Source organism: Pongo pygmaeus, chromosome 5, assembly GCF_028885625.2.
Source record: "Pongo pygmaeus isolate AG05252 chromosome 5, NHGRI_mPonPyg2-v2.0_pri, whole genome shotgun sequence".
NCBI lineage: Eukaryota > Metazoa > Chordata > Mammalia > Primates > Hominidae > Pongo > Pongo pygmaeus.
The window spans coordinates 125007146-125029831 of NC_072378.2; the positions used below are offsets into that span (position 1 = coordinate 125007146).

Genomic DNA, 22686 nt, shown 5'->3' on the forward strand with positions numbered 1-22686 from the left:
TTCAAGATATCTGTTTTTGGGTTTCCTAAGTTTGACTGTCATGCATCTTGGCATGAATTTCTTTAGATTTGTACTGTTTGTGGTTCACTAAGCTTTTTGAATTAGTAAGTTTGTGTCCTTTGCCAAATTTCAGAAGTTTTCAGTCATTATTTCTTTGAAGACTTTTTCAGTGCTGACCTACTTCTCCTTTTCCTTCAGGACTCCAGTGGGGGGGGAAAAAAAGTTAGGTCTTTTGTTATTTCCATGAGTCTCTGAGGCTCTGTGCATGTTTTCCAGTTTACTTTGTCTCTTAGTTTAGGTAATTTCTATTGTTCAGTCTTCAAGTTCACTGATTCTTTCCTCTGTCCCCTCCACATTTTTCAGTTCTAAGTTTTCAGTTTGGTTCTTCCTTATATATTCTATTTGTTTGCTGAGACTTTCTAATTTTTTAATTTATTTCAGGCATATTTGTAATTGCTTATTGGAGCATTTTTGCAATGTCTACTCTAAAATATGTGTCAGAAAATCTTAATATCTCTATCACCTCTGTGGTTAGGTTATATTGGCTGTCTTTTCATTCAGTTTGAGGCCATCCTCATTGTTGGTATGATTAGTAATTTTTAACTGAAACATGGACATTTGGGGTATTATGCTATGAGACCCTAGATCTTAATTAAACTTTTCATTTTAGTTGATTCCTCTGATGCTGTTTTGATAGGAGAAGGAGGGATGCTGACTTATTTCTGCCAATTGGGGATAGAAGTCCAGGGTTCCCACTTAGCCTCCATTGAGACTCAAGGTGGGAAGGGCTTTTCATTAAGTTTGGGAGGCTGTGGAAGGTCCTGCTCCCCACTAGCCTCTGACTGATAGCTCCATATCTGGCAAGAGCCTTATTACTGCTCCAAGGTGGCTTTCACTGATGCCACGGGGGTGGCGGACTGGCCTCAGTACTGCTGGGCATTAGTAAAAGTCCTGATCTTCTACTAAGCTTCCACTGACATCACCCCAGTGGGGAGAAGAGAGTGTCTGCCTTGTTACTGGAGAGTGAGGCTAAAAGTCTGGATTACTCATGAGGCAGTGGGGAAGTCTTGGCTCCCTACTCTTTGTTGCTGTGGTTGGGGAGTGGGGCTACAATTTTTGTGTTTTTGTTTTGTTTTGTTCTGTTTTCTATGGTGTTGGCTAAAACAAACAGGTACTATCATTGTAAAACTTTCTGTCTTGCTGAGCTGCCTTTTCCCTTTTCTCTGGTCTTTTGGCTAGAGACAGCAAGTGTTTATAGGGGCTTTTAAAAAATCTGTACCTTTTGCTATTTCAGAGTTATAGGCTTCTTCAGCTCCAAGTAAATCTGGTGTATATGAAATAATAATAATGATAATGATGGAATTCACCCTCATGTACTTTCTTGAGTACCAAAGGCCATAGCTGGTCTGCCTCAAAGTCTTCTTGTGATTGTTATATATATATAATGTTCAGAGTTTTTAGTTGTACTTAATAGGAAAGATAGGGAAAGGTATCCCTCCCATTACTCCAACTTCCTAGAAACCGAAATCCAGAATGTAATAGATTAAACACTAAGGTTGCTATCTTTTCAATTATTACAATTAAATCTTTTAAAATACTTACCAAAAGGCTTTGGTTTCATTTTTTCTATTAGCTTCTAAGTGAATTTCTGGGACATACAATCATAATTTGGTTTGTGGACACAAAAAAGAATTTTAATCTGATTTAGTTATAGAGAGAAAATATCATTTCCTTCCAGTCAGTAATAATATCAAGATGATATGTAATTCCTTATCAGGTGAATTAGAAGTGAACAAATCACATTAGATACATGAAGGTGAAAAGACAAATAAAAATAAAAAAATGTATACTTAGCTCTGCTTTGAATGACAAAGACTGAAACAACTAGAATATTTTGTTTCTGTCACTAGTGGATAATTGTGTGTTTGCCTAGGATAATGCCACAGGTCCCTTCCATTATTATTCTAAGCATCTTTAAATCAGGAACAAAATAAAATTATTTTCTTTCAATTGCAGATACTCATATCCACTCAACATGAGCCTCTATTATCTGCTTTGTGCCCTGTTACTTCCCTTTATACCACCCAAGCTTCTCTGAACTGGGCCACTTCCTCCTCCCTATTTCTTCCCAGCTCTAGTCTAAACTCCACTTGGAAGATGTACTCTCCATCTCTCCGTACCCCTCTTTATTCCATTTGAAGCCCTCCCACCTCTCAAGGTCTATCTCAAAAGTGCCAAGCACCATACTCCGAGAATGGATTACCAGTTCTTGGAGGAAGCAGCACCTTTATTCAGCCTTAAATAATGAATTAGTATCCATTAGTTGTTTTTCCTGATGGATATTAACTCATTCTTTAAGACCAGCTTAATACCTGGGAGATGAAATAATCTGTACAACAAACCCCCATGACACAAGTTTACCTGTATAACAAACCTACATATGAACCCTAGAACTTAAAATAACAATGAATTAAAAAATTAAAAAGAAGACCTGGGAAGTAAGCAGGCAGTACTGCCATGTAAAGCTTTATATCCAGCTTAGCAACTCAGGACTCTGTTTTCAAAAACAAATGCAAAAAAAGAATGAGTTAGAATTACTCATTACTGGAGGTGCAAGGCTGAGTAGGGAGGGGAAGGAAGAGGTACAGGGTATTAGCATTCTTTGTTGGCAGACCGTGAAAATGAGTTAAGGAACAGAGAGGGAAAGCTACCTGATAGATGTCAGCAAGCTACCAACAGCTTTCTACTGACATCAATTCTGACAAGGATTGGTGAGAAATGAGGCTAGAAAGGAAGTCAAGTATCACATCAGGAAGGATTTGGACCCATGAAAAACGTTATACTTTTGTAGGGGGTGCTCCTTCAGCTTATTGTGTAGAAAAATGGCATAGTTCCATTGGCAATTTGACACACTGGAGGCCCACTGATTATGGCCCTAATCTGGTCTTCACAGCTTTGCTTCCATTGTTCTAGTATGAAGTCCCCAAACTGTCATCAGATGTAACTACTGGCTCTTACCTAAACACAACCCCTATCTTTCCTGCTTGATAATCTCACTCTGGAAAAGCAAATCCCATTTTGCCTGTCATCAGCAAAAATACATATAATGCTCTTCCAAGGGTGTTTGTGAGGATTAATGGGCTAACACATGGAAGTGTCCAATCTACTGTTTGTTGTCACTTATTAGGAGTACAATTTTCTTCCTTCTTTCTGAAGATTTACCTAAATCTACTTCAAATTACAGTTATATGTATACCTGCTACAAAATTGCAAACTCCTTAAAGCTAGGACTATATCTCAAACAATGGCTCTAACCAGGGGAAATTTTGCCTTTTAGAGGGCATATGACAATGTCTAGAGATATTTTTATTGCCTCAATTGTTGACAGTCTTGATCGTAGGATGTTATTGTTTAAACATTGACAACACATAACAGCCTCAATGAAAAATTACTTCCCAACCCAAAATGTCAGTGGTGACTAGAACTCTGCTTTAGTTCATCATTGTAGCCCAAATAGCAATTAGCAGAGTTGCGTGTTATGGGAGATTGGATTCGTCTGTTCTCACACTGCTAATAAAGACATACCCGAGACAGGGTAATTTAGAAAGGAAAGAAGTTAAATTGACTCACATTTCAGCATGGCTGGGGAAGCCTCAGGAAATTTACAATCAAGATAGAAGGGGAAGCAAAGACCTTCTTCAGATGGTGGCAGCAAGGAGAAGAATGAGAGCAAAGGAGGAGAAAAGTCCCTTGTAAACCCATCAGATCTTTTGAGGACTCACACACTATCATGAGAACAGCATGAAGGTAACTGCTCCCATGACATGATTCGATTACCTCCCACTGGGTCCCTCCCACAACACATGGGGATTATGGGAACTACAATTCAAGATGAGATTTGGGTGAGGACACAGCCAAACCATATCAGAGACATTCAGAATTGTGGGAAATAATTTGAAACCCGTTTCTATACATAAATTTTATAAATTGCCACTGGGGAGGTAAAATAAAATTAGAAATTTATATTGTGTAGGGTAACTGGAAGATAGCAGAGTTTATGAATCTTGGTTAATTTGGGGGACACAAATTTCCATTTGTAGTTAGAAATGACCAATTTAAAAGCTAAAGTTCTCATAATCAGCAAGCTTTTGTAACAAAATGCAGCAGGATTTACTTTTATATCAAAGGAGCTCCCCAGACAGTTAAAGAATGAAATGAATAGAATTAAAAGACCACTGGTAAGCAGAATGCAGTGCAGTGCCTTAGCTGCATTCTGGGAGAGTACACTTAATAATCAAGAATCTAGTGACACTTTAATGAGAAGTTTAAACTTATTGGCCATGGATCTCAGAATGTATCGATGCTTGTTACCTAGATTTTCATTTCAAAGAAATGAATTGATGAGTAAGAATTTTTTTAAAACAGTTTGTAATTAGGATAAATTGCTTTACAAATAATTTAATAAGCATTTAACACTGAAAAGAAGAGGAAAACTATTGATAAACCTGTAACATTTAGCCACATATAGTAAGAACTCAATGTGGAGGAAGAGGTGAAGCTATAAGCAATACCAAGGGGATTTAACCAAACCCATAGGCTCTTTACCTAGACACAGCCAGATCCAAGTACCAATGGCAAGCACCCATGGGACTGGCTCACTCCATAAAAAAAAGCATTTTCATGGGTCCTGGTGGATAAAAGATCAAGATGCGTTAGTATAGTCTCTATTTTTCCAGTACCCATGAAAATGCTCAAATCACTATGTGATTTGAGTTTGGACAAATCAAAATCTTTGCTAAAGCCAAACAGGAAAATAGGAGAAGACATTGGTTTTTAATTAGTACTCAGAACTCTAAAAATAAGTCCCATAAAAACAAAGACCTTGATGACTCTATTATATAAAGAAGTGGTTCTTACTATCACTATCTTATTGCCAATAGCTACATATAATTCAAAGAGAAACATGCTGATTTGATGAGTTTTCTAAAATATTTTTTAAAAAGAAAACTCATTCTTCTGATATAGCATCAGTGGTATTTATTTTTGACTCTCTACAATGTGTACTGGTACAGATACTACAGTTGGGGGTAGAGAGGGCAGGGGGTACGCCTTCCCTCTCCTCCAGGATCTGAAAACAAAAGTGTTTGAAGACTATGTTGTGTAAGTCTTCTTCCTTCAACTCTGCCTCCCCAATGTGGTCACTGCTGCTTCCTGTATTGTCCAGGAATGACCACTGTTTTATCCTATGCCAGTTCTTTTTGGAAGATAGCTAGAATCTGCCAGAACGTGCTTTCTCTCTCAAATCCAAATTAGGGCCTTAAAAGTTTCTTTTCACCCGAGGCCACTTTGTCTCCTAACAGTTCTGCGCTCATTAAATACCTATTAGTGTACCCTTTGACTTAAAATGTTCCACTCACATCCTCCAGAAAATCACTATCTGTCATCTAATGAAAAACAACTTCATTAGGCTTGTCGCGGCAGTTCCTTTTTTTCCCGTGCTTTCGCTTCCTGATTGAAGACTGCAGCTTTTCCTAATGTTTTCTTCCCCACACTAAATGTTATTGTGTGGGGTCGGTCCTCAGCCAGATCAATGCCTGTTTGAAATGTTGTTGTGAATAATCTTCGTCACTGTTTTGAGGACATACCTTTAAGGATTCCTCCATACTAGATCAATTTGCAAAAAAAGAAAACAAATAGTTTTCCACTTATCCAGAAATTATATTTGTTTCTTTTGATTAGTGCTCATAAGTTGACTAAGTAAATATTGTACTAATAGGAAGGAATACAAAAACACCCAATCTGAGAAAATAGAGAGATCAGATGACTTTGCTGTGCTCCTTTACAAGCACACAGACCTTTTTGTAGTGTTTCAGAAAAGATGATGCGATGTGTGTAATGCCATATTCAATGCATTTTGATGATACTCCCTACTTATAGGTGTCCATCTCATCACTTCTCTGTAACATATTGTCTTAATTATACACAGTATGCCCTGGCTTCTGTTACAGATCTGCATTTTCCTTACAAAGAACTCATGCAACACAGAATCACCTTAATGTTTTTCCCTCAAAGCGTTTTTCTGACGGTCTGTGGGAGTCCAAATTTTAGAATCGTAGGCTCTGAGCTAATGAAAAGTAAACGAAGTTGATTGGCACAAATGCAAATGTTAATCCATTAGTGAATGGTTATAAGTCTTTTTCTGTATTGAAAATAATTTGGTTTAGATTGCCTGGCAATGATCAAATCTTACACATAAATGCGGGTCAGAGAAAAACAGAGTAATATATTTATTTACAACACAGATGAGCATCATTTGAATCAGGAATCCACACTGGAGTCAAGATCCAGTCCGATGAGCCATGTTGGAGCCCTAAGTCTGGTTGTAAACTGCCTGACTTTGAAAAGCCACTCCCCAGTGAGGTCTGGTGTTGGTGCCTTTGTCTGATGTCTAAAGCATCTCTGTTTTGTTTCAGCTGGCAGGTTTCATCTACGCCTGTTATGTTGTGAAATGTATAACTGAAGAAGAGGACAGCTGTAAGTATTAAAACTCTATTCTGTTTCTTTCAAGTTCAAAGCATCTCCTTTACTGCCTCCTACTTAGCCTTCCTATTCCTCAGACAAGATCCCACAACACAGCATTAGAATGGAAAATAAGCCTTTTGTGCCCATCAGACTAAAGTGTTTCTCATAACAGTATCCAGCAAACTGAAGAATGGAGAAGCACCCATTTTGAAAACATAACTTCTTTCTTTTCATTGAAGGCCTTTTAAAAATCGTTTCCTCTTATAAACAATTCTAGTAGGGAACAGAGAGGGGAGATTGGAGATGGAAATGATTTTAAAATGTGGCTAACTTGACCATTCTCTTTTTTATGATCCATTTATTAGGTATTGATAACTAACCAGTTTTACCCAAGACTACAAATCCCCAAAATCAACAATTTGTAATAGTTCCCAAGATTCTTATAAAAACTGACTTCAGATTAATTCAGAGAATTTGTCTTTGGGAAATCAAATGTCCATCTGTCCTTTTTGTTCCTACTGTTTGATACAAATGGCTAGAACTCTAACTATGTCAAAGTCTCAACATTGAGACATATTGCTTGATCCAGAGCTTAGATCACAGTACCCTCTTACAATCCTCCCAGTGGCTCTGTTGTTCTCTGCCCTCCAAAACATGGAGGGTAGAAGGTTTCATTCCATCCCTGCCCCTAAGGATCTAAAACAGGAGAACTGGGGAAAGGACTTCTATTCTCTGTGGGTACTATCACGAATAATTGCCTGTGTAGTTACATTTACTCTGAGGAAAAATCAGAATTGGGAATCATTTTTCTTGGTTTCAAAAAATATTTATAATGTTGGGTTTTTGAAACAGTAAGGAAAGAGGAAGGTGAGAATATGATGATTTGAGGAAAACATCCAAAGATAAATATAAGTTTCTTCTTCCCTTTCCAATTATACTGGAAAGGAAGAGGCAATATCAAGTGATTAATGTAGAAGAGGCACTTTTCAATCGTACTCATACATGATATAAAATCAGAAGTATACAGTATATAATTTATTTCATATATAAAAGGAAATAATGGTCCTTTCACTAAATAAGCATTTGTAAAATATTCCTCAGTGTTTCAAGTGCTATGTCAGCCTTTGGAGATTTTAGGATGAGTCATACATAATATTTTACCTGTAGGAACTTGCCAACTAGTAGGGTAAAACAAATATATGAGCAAATAAGTATGAAACTGTGTAGTGCATGCTGTGGGAAAAGAGAACAAAGAGATCAGGAGAAGGTTCATAGAGAACACTTTTGAGCTTGATCTAGAAAGATGAATAGATCTTTATTGTGTAGCTGGTATGGAAGTGAGGGGTGGTCCCAGGCAAAAGGTGAAAAAGCATATCACGGCCAGATTAATGTGACTGAATTTGTTTCCTGTGCTACAGGTAGACAGCTGGAGAAAATTGGAAAAACAAGTATGGATGAGATAGTAAAAAAATGGGCATGAAAGATTAAGGAGTTTGGGCTTTATGTAATAAAATCACAGATGAAAGGGCAGGTAGCTTATAAAAAGAGATTAACATAATCAAAAATGTACTCTGGAAAAAATACATTAGCATCATTATAAAGAAGAGACTCAAGAGGGGGAAAGATTAGGGAAAAGAGAACTAGTTAAGACACCATGAAAGTGAGACATGAGATAATGTGAATCTGGACAAGGATCAGTATTGGAGATAGAGAAGATAGATGTGCCATGAGACATGCCGAAATGACATGATTAGTGGGCAATGGTGGGTACTGTGATAAGGGGAAAGGAGGAGACTGTTAGATTCCTGGGTGTCTGCTGCAAGTGAATGGGTAGATGGAATTGCCACTTGCGAAGAAAAATGGGAATAAGATCACTAGTTCAGTTTGCACAGGTTGAGTTTGAGGTACCCAGCGCCTATATACGAGAGAAGACATCCAGTAAGCACTTGTCCTATACAGAAAAGATTTATTCAAAGATTAGGAAGGGCAAAATATATACGGATTTTAAAATGTGTGGACCAAACAAACTATGTAAGTTCATTGAGATATTACCTTCAGTGTCTGTGTGCTAAATCCCTGATGAAGGAGAAGTCCCCAGTTAATTTTCATATGGAAGTTGGGCTTTCTCTGGGCTATGTTGTTTGATTTCATTTCACAACGATACCAGTGCGTTTTTATCTTCAGACAATACTTACTGACATACCATGTCTCCTACATGCATAATCAGTATTTCAGCAGAATAGCACCTTTCAAAGGAAATCTCAGAAATGCTAGTTCCACAAGACATACTGCTCAAAAAAAAAAAAAAAAAAAGAATCCAAAGCCAAGTAAGTTTGACACTGAAAATTTAGAATGCACATTTATATATTAACATTTCTGAGAGTACTGCCAGAAAGAAGTATGTCCTTTTTTTTTTTTTTTCTAACCCACAGTTTTGTTTTAATCACATTACCTTGAGGCCAGATACAGATCAAAGAGAAAAACCAGAAGGAGTTCTATGGCTTGATTATATCCACAGTTCCCCGGGGAGAATACCACATGCCCCACAGGGGAAGGAGTGGGGTCAGCCATGAGGCAGAGAGAGAGCAGAACCTTTAGTTCGAATCCTACAAGAAGAAATGGATGAGGCAGGGTAGGAGGCTTATTAGGATAGGTTAGCTGTGTTGCAAAGTGGTGCCCCATGAAATTCATGTTCACTGTGACTATTAATGCATAGTTTTAGGGCTATCTAAAGTCTCCACATGTTTTTTGGGGATGAGCCAGGGCTTACTTGGAAACAACTAGTGGTCATTTTGTAGATGTTAAAGCATCAATTTATAGAAATTAAAAGTATGGTTAATGCAAGTCTCCCAAAATATTTGAACACAAGACTCCTGTCTTTCATCAACCCCCACCCCCCTCCGACCTGGCCACCTCCAGGAAAAAGCACTTAATATTCTGGAGAATTCTTCTAAGGGAATTCTGCCCTAAATCAAGTTTTGGACAAAGCAATGTAAATTCAAGGGGACTCAAAGTCACCAATATCTGTTGAAAGATCAAGTTACCTCTCAATCATCTAATAAGCCTTTTTCTCCTGAAAGACTCCAAAAAATAACATATATGTTTTTATGTGTATCTTGACCACACACCACATCTGCCTTTATTAATCCAAAACACAAGCAGACTTCTCAAAGACACGTTTTATCATGTTAGTCTTATTGCTCAGTGGGCAAAATATGAACTCTTTTTTAAATTTTTGTATACAAGTAGACTGACGCTTGCCTCAGATGTTCATGGGACTAGTAAACAGGTGGGAGGAGATGTTCATTTGGGCGGGCTGGCTGTCCAGTGGTCTTTGGTGACTTTCAGTTAGGTTTACTTGTAGTCATTCACACCTAGACAGTTATGAGTATCTTTTGGTTACAATGCTTTGGGTTGATATTCTCTGTATGTAATCACTTGCCTGATGTTTATCCTCAGACAATGCCTGGACATATGACTTCCAATCCATAGAGTAAAAAAGGTTTGACATTTCTGTATCATTTTGGTAATTATATTACAAAAAATTATCCTGATCCTTAAAAAGTTTGGTGAAAGGTTAAAATAAAACCACTCTCAAGCAAACCCTGAAACATGGGAGGGATTTAATGTACATGTAAACACTGAGAGGGTCTCTATGTGCCTATTTTTACCCACTGTGGATTTGCAATAATGCATCATCATTTGCAGTGAAACATAGTGGCAGGAGTAGGTGCTAGCTACCTGCTTGCCAAATTGGTTAAGTTTCCATTACTAAGAGCCTTATAAGGAACAGAGGACAGTTTTGGCTCTGTAGCTTGTGCTTAGAATGGCTGGAGATAAGGGCACAATGATGGCAATTGGACAAAATGTTCTTGAAGTCAATATGAAGCTGATCAGTTATGTGCTCAGTTCTGATGTCTCAGCCTCACAGCAACAGGTGTATCCAGGAAACTTCAGAAGAAAGAGGCAGAAACCTCCAGGAAGCAATGGAGAGGGTTTGAGCTCAATGAGCAAAGACTCAAGCCTAGACTCAATGAAATAGCAATAAATCATCATTGAAACAGAGAGCTAGGCTCATGAACATCAAATGCCTGAGAACTTTTTTGCCTTATGTATCCTTTTAAGCAGTATCTCATTACTCTTCTAGGGCCCAGTTTGATTGATATTTATAGAGATGCTGTTTTAGTTCCTTTGGGGTACTATAGCAACGTATTATAAGTAGGATGGCTTATAAATGACAGAAATTTATTTCTCACAGTTTTGGGGTCTGGAAAGTGCATCAAGGCACCGGCAGATATGGCTTCTAGTGAGGGCTGGTTTCCTTGCTCATAGGTCATACCTTCTTGCTGTAGCCTCACATGTGGAAAAGAGGCAAGGCAAACCTCCGGGGCCTCTTTCGGAAGGTCACTAATCCCATTTCTGAGGGCTCCACTGTCATGACATAACCACCTCCTACAGGCCCTACCTCCTAACACCATTACATTGGTGATTATGTTTCAAAATATGAATTGGGGAGGGACACTAACATTTCCGTCATAGCAGACACTATATTGCAAGGGTTTTTGTTTTTCTCCATTGAAAAAAATCTGGACCTTGAAGTTTACATCTCTGACCCTGTAGTTATCTAAGCCGGAGCCATAGCTTGGCAGGCCAGCTGGTTGTGCAGACTCACAGGGCGCCACTGCCATCTGCTGTGCCTACCAGGAGATGACAGCAACCCTCAGAGCAGAGATCCCAAATTAGATGTGACACTCCTTCCCCCATGAATTAGTTAGCTAGGGATGCCATAAAAACATACCACAGACATAGTGGCTTAAACAACAGAAATTTGCTTTCCAAAATCTAGGTGTTAGAAACCTCAGGTTTGGTTTATCCTGAGGCCTCTGTCTTTGCCTTGTAGACGACACTTTCTGTTGGATTAGGGCCCTATCCTTATGACCCCATTTAACCTTCATTACCTCTTCAAAGAGCCAATTTCCAAATATCGTCAGGCATATTAGGAGTTAGGCCTTCAACATATGAATTTGAGGGGGATCACAATTCAGTCCACATCCAAATACACACACATGCACACACACTCCACGTGTGTCCTGGACACTTGAAAATATCTGTGGGGCACAGATTGAGGATAGATGCAGCTCACTGGCCCATCAGATGCCTGTGGGTAAGAGGCTTCAGGGCTGTATTGCTGCCAGGCCAGCTCCATACTCACTGCCACCAGGCAGGAATTCCCGCTCAGGATCTCCTGCTGTGGGGTGATCTGCCTCTAGATGAGTAGCTTCTCACCAGGATAAAAGCTGAGGCCCCTTCTCTAGAGGATGTGGCTTGACCTTAGAACCCTATTTGAATGGGCCACCTTCACAACATACTTTCATATATTTGTTCATGAAAAGGCAGTGATACATCTTGGGAGAAAAGGCTTTCTCCAGGAAAGCAGGCATCTCGCTATGCTGTCTTTGTGGCAGGGCTCTCTGCTGTCTCATCTGTCATCAGCCATGCGGAGTTTTCCTTATGGCCTCCCATCTTCTATTCGCCTCTGCTTGTTCTCTTTTACACTATTCTGTAAAGAAAGAAAATGTTTGGAGATTCCTGGTCGGGTGTGCCTTTTATTATAAATGCGGCTCTTCTGTGTCACTTCATCCTCGGTTTTTCCCCACTGCAGTCAGATGTCCACTCACAGTGATAGAATCAGGAATTGTCCTCAGTGCTTTATTAGCACTGTTAGATGTGGCAATTAAAAGGAAGCCATGCAGCCATGGAAAATATTGCTAATCCATGATAGCAAAAAAAAATCATCAAAGGACTTCTCAATTTTTATTGTGTATTCTTGTAAATCATTGGCTTAATAGTTAAACTAAAACTAAATATTGGTCCTCTAGCAAATGGGTTCATTTTACTAAATAGTCATTTTCTTTGCTAAAAGAGATTCAGTGTATTTGCAAATGTTGTTTAATGATGAAATCATCTGGAGAGAGACATGGAATATCATTTAAAAAAGAATATCCTAAGGGACTTATTTTGAAATCAATGCAGAAAAATGAATTCAAGATGCTTAAACTTGAAGTTAGACACATGCACATTTACACCAACCAAGCACAAATGCATCAAAACCTGTCCTGAATTCCTCAAAATCAACTGGCCTTGGGATAAAAGTCACAATCAATTTATTGAATCTTTCATTTGAAAAGAAAACCACAGGAAATTATTCACTTCTCTGGGGCTAATAATTTTCTGTTATTTTTGTTTGATTTTTCTTCTAAAGCCTGCTGGGCTACACTTCTGTGTATTGAATTCCATTCTGTATGTTTGTATCATTTCTCCAGTTTGTCAGGGTCATTGGATTTGAATGCAGTTCTTTGAGCACAATCGCATACTCTCAACCATGGGGGAGGGTAGACATAGGAGCAGGGAAAACTATTTCCCCTTGAAAAAAAAATTTGTTTCTTCCTGTCTATAAAGGAATGCAGAAAGCATAGACAATACAGATAAATAAAAAAAGGAAAATTAAAATAATCCCATAATTCTGAGTTCTGATACTCAGTTCAAATTTTGGTATATTATGTGCCTGCCTGCCTGCCTTCTTACCTTCCTTCCTTCCTTCCTTCCTCCCTTCCCTTTTTCCTTCCTTTCATCCTCTCTTCTTTTCTTCCTTTCTTCTTATCTATTTCTATCTATCTATCTATCTATCTATCTATCTATCTATCTATCTATCATCTAACTGCATTCCTCCCATCTGATTGTTAGGGCCATATCATACATTCTGTTTGGTAGTCTGAGCTTTCCTTCATGTTTATAAATCACTCTTCAAACATAACCTAAGAGGAGATGATTAGAAGTTCAGAAAAGGTGCCAAGTTCTTGGGTGCCAGGTTGACAGGGAGAGTTGTGAGAAGAATATATTTATTTTACTTATCTGGCATCATACTGAAGCAATCAAATAAAATGTAACATAACCTTAGTATGTTACTAATTTATCTTCTCTTTATAACATTTGTCTTATGATTTGATGGTGACTGACTGAAGAAATTTTGTCCATATCTGCCAGTTTCCCACTAAACCAAAACTTGGTATTTATTTTGTTATCTCTGAACAGGATCACACAGCCTGAAGACCCAGGCTTTGCACGCCACTAATCTCTCGCTATGCCTACAGAATCCTAGTGGGGCCAAGGTGAAAAAGGTGTCATCTTTCACCTTTCCTTCCTATTCCCCCTTCTGCCCAAAGCACAGAAGTTACTGCATTTATTTAATTTTATATCGATTTGTTCTGCTTATGATTTGTTTTGAACTATGAGTTGTACGGGGTTAAAAATGATGGAAACCTGCCTACTGCTCTATTTCAGCACTTTAATTTTATAGACCCAGAAAGATTAAATGACTTGCCCAAAGCCCCTAGCTCATTCATGACCTTCCAACATTCAAATACAGTACACACTGATTCACTCAGGTTGGAAGAATAGTAGGAGACACCATCAGGATCCACCCCTGTCTTGTTCCTTAGCATCTACCATATCCCCAACCTAGAAGAGGACCCAAGAAGTATTTGCAAAATAAATGAATGAATCAATTTGATCTCCACAAACATTCCTTGACCTTTATGGAAACTGCCAAGGAAATATGACATCTCCTTAGAATTCAATGTATTCCGAGTAAATGAATAAGTTATTTGAATAAAGCACCTGTCATTTTCTAAACAAGAGAAAGAAAGACATGCAAGAGAAAGAAAGGCATGCTGCCATGTATAAAACTAAGTGATCAACACCTGAGACAGATGCTACATACGAATTTTCCTCCTGTCAATCAAATTCAAGTTCCTATTAGTGACAACAGCATTCTCCAACAGTGACACATGTAATAATTTTCACATAATCTCCCCAGATTGGTGAGCAATAGTTTGTTCTTCAGCCTTCTATTAAATTGCTCCCTCTTGTGATCATCTAACAGAAAACACATAAGCTATATTTTTAAATTTGGATATTTAGGTCAAAACTGAGTCTGATTCTTCAACATTCACTTCTTATTTTCTCTCTTTTCTCATAATATCGCCTCCATTATTCTATATTGCTTTTCACTAGTACACATACACACACACACACACTATGTTCATCTTTAAATAAATCTGACATTTCCAAGTCAAGAATATGAAGGGAAAGAAGCTGATTCATTCTCTCTCCTCTGTTAATTAAGAACAATCAGAGCTTTGTTTCTTCAACACCATATAGAGGTAACAATATTCAGATAAGCAAAGGAGGGCGTTTAACTGGGGTGTAACAAAAGAGGTATTTTTTATGCAGAGAATACTTCTGGCAGGGTGAGTTGAAGTTATCCAGCAGATAAAGAATACTGATGTTGTTTTAATAGCCTTAATAAAAAAGAAACCATGTGACTTGAAGGAGGAGAAAGTAGTGACATTTACAGAAATGAATGAACAAAAACCTTGATTTTGCTGACTCTGCTTCTTCCAGTGGTGCAGACCCCCACAGCCTAGCAGCAGTGGGTGTCCTGGACTAGCTTCCTCACCGTTTCTCTCTACCTTCTCATGGATAATGACATGAGAAAGAAAGCATTCAAGTAGCAGAAAAGTGGGGTGATTTTTGCAGCAGAATGTTGACATACACGCTCACAAAATAAAATCACTGGGATTCTTTAGCCCCATCTCCAAAGAACAAATGAGAGCAAGACAAAGAGCTGGCACAGGAAAATAGGTCTCTTTAAAAGCCCTCCAAATCAGAGACATGCTGAGAAGATGACATTCAAAGTTAGGCTCTTGATGAATGATGTTGGCCGGTGTCCACTTCCTTACGCCTGGTTCTGCTTTAGTTTTAGAAGTGGCATCTCATAGAAACAGAAGGCTGTGTTCAGAGGTCTCCTTCTTAACAGCAGGAGGGCTAAGAAACACTAGATCTCTAAGGATGGCCACCAGGTATGCGGAACGAAAACATCTGAGCAAAGCAGCCTACACCTAGCTACTGAAAGAGAACCTTGGAAATAAGCGAGCTGGAGGCAAACCCTCAATCCTGTGTGACATTTAAATGAGGCTGCTCTGGCAGGAGATACTCAGGGAGGCCTCCGCTATGATTGGTTGGCGTTGTGTGGCAGGGAGTGAAAGAGAAACAAACTTAAAGCTCACAGGAGGTGCGGTTTGTTTAAATAATAGAAAGTAATTAGGCTGAAGACAAAAATCAGTGATGGCATTTTATAATTACGATTAATTTAAAGTTTAATTTCCTTTGGTGCTAAAATCTTACTTAAAACATTTACCGGGAAAGGAAATTAGGATGTTACTATCAAGAGGCATAGAGTGCTTCTGGGAATCCATGCCTATTATCACTTGAAAATTAGGTTAGGGCCAAAGTGGGAATTTCAATTCATTTCTGAGTATAGTAAATGGTGACCAGACCTCAGAGTCAGTGGGGTTGGCAGGGGCAGGCAGTGTAACACTTGCATTTGCTTGTTTGTTTGTTTGTTTTTTTATAGGAGTAATTGCAAATGTTTTCAGCAAAGAGTGTAGTTTATACATTAACAATCCTGCTACAAAATGAAAATTGGATATGGATTGCTACCTTTGTAACTAATGAAGCTGATGTTGAATTCCCAAGTGTGGCACTGCAAAGGGAAGCACACAGTCACACATCCATACACCTTCACCACTGAATTAAACGGAACAGGGGACAGTATTTCTGTTGGCTCCAAACCTGTCAACCCGACTGTCCTATCCAAGGCCCCAACTTTTTCATCATTCTGTTTTCCCATTCATGCCTCAGTTTCCAATTGCCATTTTCAGCAGCTAATCTTTCTGGAAACTCACTTAGTAAAATCAATGCATAATGGTAACAAGCAGATGGAAATAACTCCTTTGCACTAATTTTTTTCATTCATTATGCCTTTGTGGATTTGCTCATTTTAAATATTATATTGCTAACATTCGTATGTGAACTAATCCCAGAAATATGGAATTGTGTATAATCATAAAGTTATGACCAATATTAGTGGTCACCTACTGTAATCCCCTAATTTTATTTACAGTTAAGGAAAGGGACACTCAAATTGACTTGCTCAAAGTTAAACAATCATTTAGAGGCAGAACTGGGAGCAGAACATCGATGTCAAGATTTGAAGTATACTTTCCATGTCACCTCACTGTGATACCTGAGACAGATTCTTTTAACAAATATTTATTGAGCAACTACTGGGTGGTAGGCTATGTATTGTCACTAGGGATAAAGCAGGGAACCAAACAGATACCACCTTCGCCTTTATGGCGCCTACAATCCAGTGCACAATTTACGAGAGAAAGAGAAATTACAGTAAAGCTTGATGAAAGTTCAGACAAGGAAAGGGGATGGAGGTGCCATGGGAATGATTCCAAGAACTCATGCAGTTTAGAAGAGGGAAAGAAATTCTTCCCTGAAGACATGACGATTCAGCTGAAACCTAAGGGATAAATTAGAGGACTATGTAGAACTTAACAAAGACAGGCATGCCTTTTTTTAAAGGCACTACTTTTCACATCCATATTGACCAAAGGTACACCGTAAGTCACACAGGAATGATCTTAAGTTCTTTTAATGAACTCGATATAGGAAACCTAGTTTCAGCTTTCCCAAATACCAATAAAAATGTTAGAGTAACCATGGGACATTCTGTTTCCTGAAATTGCTACTGTTGTTCTAAGAAGATGATTAATTTAGGCTCAGGAGTTTTGTGATTTTCATTTCTGGAGGCTGTAAAATGATACAAAGATTATGTTAGCAAAGATTACAAGGTAAAGAATATTTCTCTAATAGGTAATTACAGCACGCATGTTTTATTTTTTTATTTCCCTAAATATGCATATGTTAATGTACCCACAACCCTAATTAAAACTCCTGCATTTAAATGGGCTGTGGATTCTAAATATATTCTGGATGTCAGCTGAGAAGACATACCCAATCATGTCTAACGAGCTCACCTATAGCTTGTAATAACTGCTCCTTCCAATTTCATCTGAAAGACATGTCATATATAATTGAAAGCAATTCTAACAGAGGAGAACAAAACAAAGACTGGAAAATCTAATCCATCCAAATGGCATGGCACAAAGTGAGCCCAGGCATATTTAAGATGAAGTTGGCTTAGTTATTTCATCATAATCTTCATTACATGTTTCTCTACATTTACTGAAAGCATCAAAAGATATCGGATTCATAATTTTCTGGGTCTAGCTTTACAGTTTCTCCACCCTGTTAGTTCTCATCTCCCTCATCACCACTCCCTTCATCTGCCACCTTCATTCCCTTCATCGTGGATCACCTTCATTATGGTGGAAAGAGGCTTCTCTAAGATGCCCAGTTCTGAAATTTTCTGCCTGACCATAAACACCTATCTATTCTTTTTCCTTGTTCTCCTGCCTCCCTCTTGGAGAAAGTTTTCTTCACCCTTATTTGGAAGCTTCCCTCCACCTGAACCTATGTTTTTCTCATGCTTTGGGTCTTCCTACTCATTATCTGTCTCCGGAATTAGCAAAAGCAATGGTGTTCTCGTTAGCATCCTTGATTTCCTTCCTTGCTTGCACATCATTTGTGCTTAGACTTTCAACATTTGTGCCTGACGATGCCCAGATTCAATTTCTCCACTTCTAATCCTGGGTGGTTTCTCATTGCTGGAGAAAGTAACTAAACCTGACAGCAAATGTGTACTTGCTACACTCGGCTAAGTATTGTCTCCTGCTCAACCGTGCTTTCATTCTTCTGCATTTGACAAAGTGGCACTCTGACAATAGGACCTGTTCCACACCTTTTCAGGATCCTTAAACCAAGTATTGATACCTGAGAAAGTCAAATCTATCAAATAGAAACTTCTTTGATTTTCCCTCAAGAACCTGGACAAATCTCTGTACAGGCAATTATTCTTTTGTCTTCTTGCAACCCTGCCCAAATCTGAGAGGAACAGGTAAGCTTCTCCTCTACAAAGTAATCCATCCACCAAGCTTTGGCCTATCATTCTGCCTGATCCAGGACACTGAGCTCTCAGTGTCTTCATCCTTGACCATTCACTGGACAGTTCCTTTTGCCCACATACGTGGCAAAGCCTCATAGACCACAGACAAGGCCAGCCCCAAATCCTTTGTGTTCTTTCTGATAATATACAAGGCCATTTCCAAAAGGATTTGAAATATGGAAATTCAGTTCTATATAATTTTTTAAACATTTAACTCATTTTTTTCTACATTATGTCACACAGGCTATTCCTGTTGCTTGTCCAATCACAGTTAACCAACTAAGTGGGCATTTGAAGGCTCTCCATAGACCTGCCTCTGGTCTCTTTGGCTTCCTTGGATGTCTTCTACACTTTTGTCCCTCTATACAAAATTTTAGTAAATTCTAATACAAAGTTCTCTCTTTTGAGACTTGTCTCCATCTCTTCTCCTAGCCTTGGAAATGCTAATTATCTCAGTAAAGAGCCTAAATGTGCATTTTGAAGCATAATTCCAATCATTCCTTTTGTATAAATCCTTTTTGAAAAGAGAGGAGATCCCAATCCTACTCATAGTGTATTTTTAATATATGTACTTCTACGTATTACACACGTATGACACCTGATTTTCTCAATAAACCTTTGAAGCTGAAATTGCTTTATTATCCTCACTGTACAGAGGAAGAAATTAAGGCTCAGAGCAATTGTGACCTGATTATAAGTCCAATGCTGGTAAGAAGTAAAGGCACAACCTGAGCACAGGTCTTCTGACTCCAAAGCCCCCCATCTTGATGCTACCAAACAGATTCTACAACGATGTATCAAGTAGTGGCATTATGATATATCAAGTACTGGCATTATATTATTAAAAGACTGCCTGATAACAAGATCCAGGTCTCAGCAGAAAACCATCATGTGTTTCTTAAAATCTCACCTAAGGCACTGCCCTCACTGAGAATTAGCAGATATGAACAAGAACAACAACACAAAATAGTTTATCAAGTGAAACTTATATTTCATTTTTTATTAGGCTTTTAGAACCAAAAGCTTAAAGTGGTTTTTCAGTTAGTGATATACTTTATTTATTGTGATACTATTATAGCTATTGCTTTTCACTTTCGTTGTTTAGCATGTGTGAATGTGTTACCAAGTTTAAAATATTAAAGATCTGTTTCTGATACAAGTAAGAAGCAAACTGAAAAATAAGGCCCTAAAACCCTGAGAAAACATATTTGATGAACAAGTTTAGGAAGCAAAGCATCTGCAGTGATTTAGCTAATAAGTCTCATTTCATTCCATGTGTGCTTCGCCTGCTCGAAGCCTTCTGTGGTATAACACTTTAGTGACCTTTCATGCAACAACAGGCTAAAGTACCTCTTCCTATAAAGGATTCCATTTTCCTTATCAGGAAAAAAAAAAAAAAGCTCAGGTCCATCCAGGGATTTTAGCCCAGACCGAACACCTCAAGCTCACAGAGTCAGCTTGAATTCCTGCCACCAGCTAGAGCTTAGTGGAAGAAAAGTGGTTCTTTTCAATTTGGCTTATGGTTGGTTATGTTTTACGTTCCTTTTGTATTACTGGAGCTAAGTACCCTTGGAATTCATACCTATGAAAATAACGGAAAGACGCTCTATTTTCGTAGGCCCTGTTAATTTCCTTTAATATTTAGAAAATTCATTGAAAGACATCAAATACTTTAGTGTCTTTCAATGAGTTATTCTAAATATTTAGGCTTAGCTTCCTATGAACTGCCTGTTAAATTTTCCCTTCATGGTTTTTTACAGCTCTGCCTCCAAAAGGGAGTATGTTGACTAGTGGCTTTGTCATTAATAATCAAGGGACAATTTTATATTACAATACCTCATTGCCAACATGTATTTAATAAAACAGTTTTAAGTTTGCTGAACTCAGTGTTCATGATTAAAAGGTTTAAATAAAAGAGAGGCTCACAACAGGAAATATATTGTCGCAAAGAATATTTATTCAAAAACCTTTTTTATCTTACTTGGTAATTTCTAAATTCCACTATCATTAATGTTATTAAATCATAGTTATTAAATTGATATGGCACTTAACTAATTTAAAATAATTGCACCTACAATTATTGCAGTACATCTACTGACCCCACCCATAGGTCAATAGATGTAAATATACCCACACTGCAGATAAAAAAATGAAGGCAAAAAGAAAATGCACTTGCAAAGAAAATATACTTGCAAAGAAAACGATAGCATTCTAAGTTGTCTTTTGGAGGTGATGGATATGTTATTACCTTGATTTTGGTAAAGGTTTCACAGGTATGCATATGTCCAAACTTATCAAACTGCACACATTAAATATGTGCAGTGTTTTGCATATCAATTATACCTCGGTATAGCTCTTAAAAAAAATATCCTAAGTTGTCTTCGGAGAACCAAGGCAAATCCCTCCAACAAGGCAGAGATTAAGAAGGTACAATTTTTTTTCACCTTCTGTCCAGTTGTGTGCCTCTGTTTAGGGTCCTATAAGCTGGCCAGAAAGAAAACAATGTTCTTCCTACAATTATCAAGATTCGTAACACTCCATAGCATTCATCAATGAATGACCGTCTCCCTGGAGTCCTTTTGATGCGAATGCATGTCCTAACCTCTTTCCTTCCACTCCTCTTGGCTAAAGAGGATGCAGTGGTGTTTTCTTCCTACTGGTATCCAGAAGTTTCTTTTGTGTATCTCACAGCACCCAGGCAACAACTCTGTAGATTGTCTATAAAAAGTCTTCTCTTTATTATCATTCAAGGCCTTGGCAGTCAGCCAAATTTCACTTGGAAGTTTTACTAGCATCTTCTGTGCTCCAATCAATTGCCTTATTTTCCTTTACAGCCTAAAGGGTCTAAGAGTTTATTTGGTAAATACCTATTGAGTGTCTTCTGTGAGCCAGACACTGTTCTGGGTTCTGAGGCTAGTGTAGTAAACAGTAGAAAACAGTAAATCTCATGTAGCTTGTATTATAGTAGTGGAGGAAATCAACAAATAAACAAGCAGATTTATACATCAGGTAGAAATAGATTGCAATGAAGCAAAATAAAGCTGAGTGAGGAGAAAGAAATTCATCTCTAACATCCCAGCAAGTCCTCAATTTCTCTTGCACTAATTAGAGTTACATTTCCCTTTTCCCAAGAGTCTCTTCACTTAGATGTACCACTTATAACTTAAATACTACATTTCCAAAAGAAAGCCAAACACCAACTCCCTTTTGACATTTTTTTTTTCTTAAAAGCAGCAATATACCCCTGGCAAACAAATTTCTGAGAATCAACTTTGAACCTTTTCTTTTCCTCCCTTTCCCCCATGTTCAAAAACTTGCCATGAACTATGTTTTCTACGTCTTTGTCCATTCATCTCAAATTCATTGACACCTTTCCTTTCTCATTCTCCTAATTCTAATTCAGGCTTTTAGTAATTCCTGTCTGTCTTTCACATTTTCTGTTAAGCATTGAAGTTACACAGACAATATACCAAGTCGCATGAAAGAAAACATCTCTCATAACTTTAAAAAACATCATTGTTATCAGTCATACAAGATGGGAATGAGAATATAAATAATTTTCAGAAGAAAGGACTGCTTAAGTACTTATTTGGTGTCCTGCATAGATTATCAGACACAAAGCACATGAACTAAACCTTGAAGGATGCTACCCTCTTAAAGATACATTACAAAAATCCCCGAAATACCACATTGGCAACTATCACTGGCAAATTCAGCAAAGGTAGTTTCTGATGATAAGTCATTGTTTACATCCAAATATTTCTACAGTATTAGATCAAAGAAGAATCTAATACTGTAGATCCTTACAGTATAAGATGGGAAGAAGATAAAGAGCAAATTTTCTAGAAAGAACAGAGTAAAAGATGCTGGAGAACAAATAACAGAAGGAGGAATCTACAACCAATAGGGAACTCAAAGCAAGAACTTTAGACTTTTGTTAAATTAATAATTTAGAAATAACATAAAAATGTGATTTGATGCTTTTGATCACTGCTGATAATGTTCCAAAAATGTACTAGAATGGCATAAGTCAAATGCAGAAATATCTTTTTCAGTATACATACAAAGGAAATAGAATACCTGGTTTCTACTCTCATCCTCAGATGTTGTGTGACTCAAGATAAAACTCTATAAATCTGTATTGATTTGTAAAATTAAGATAATTATTCCTATCAATCTCAAAGTAA

General features: G+C 37.9%; 1 protein-coding gene across 2 annotated transcripts in view; it reads left to right on the top strand.

The window, feature by feature from the left end:
* NKAIN2 (sodium/potassium transporting ATPase interacting 2) overlaps positions 1 to 22686 on the top strand; it is a 1025024-nt gene that overhangs the window by 990429 nt on the left and 11909 nt on the right. For both annotated transcript variants that reach the window (XR_008503244.2, XM_054492310.2), the window contains exon 5: positions 6474 to 6534. Coding sequence is in view for 1 of the 2 variants with exons in the window: in XM_054492310.2 (XP_054348285.1) it covers positions 6474 to 6534 (61 nt within the window). In the remaining variant the exon portion in view is untranslated. The remainder of the gene's footprint in view (positions 1 to 6473; positions 6535 to 22686) is intronic.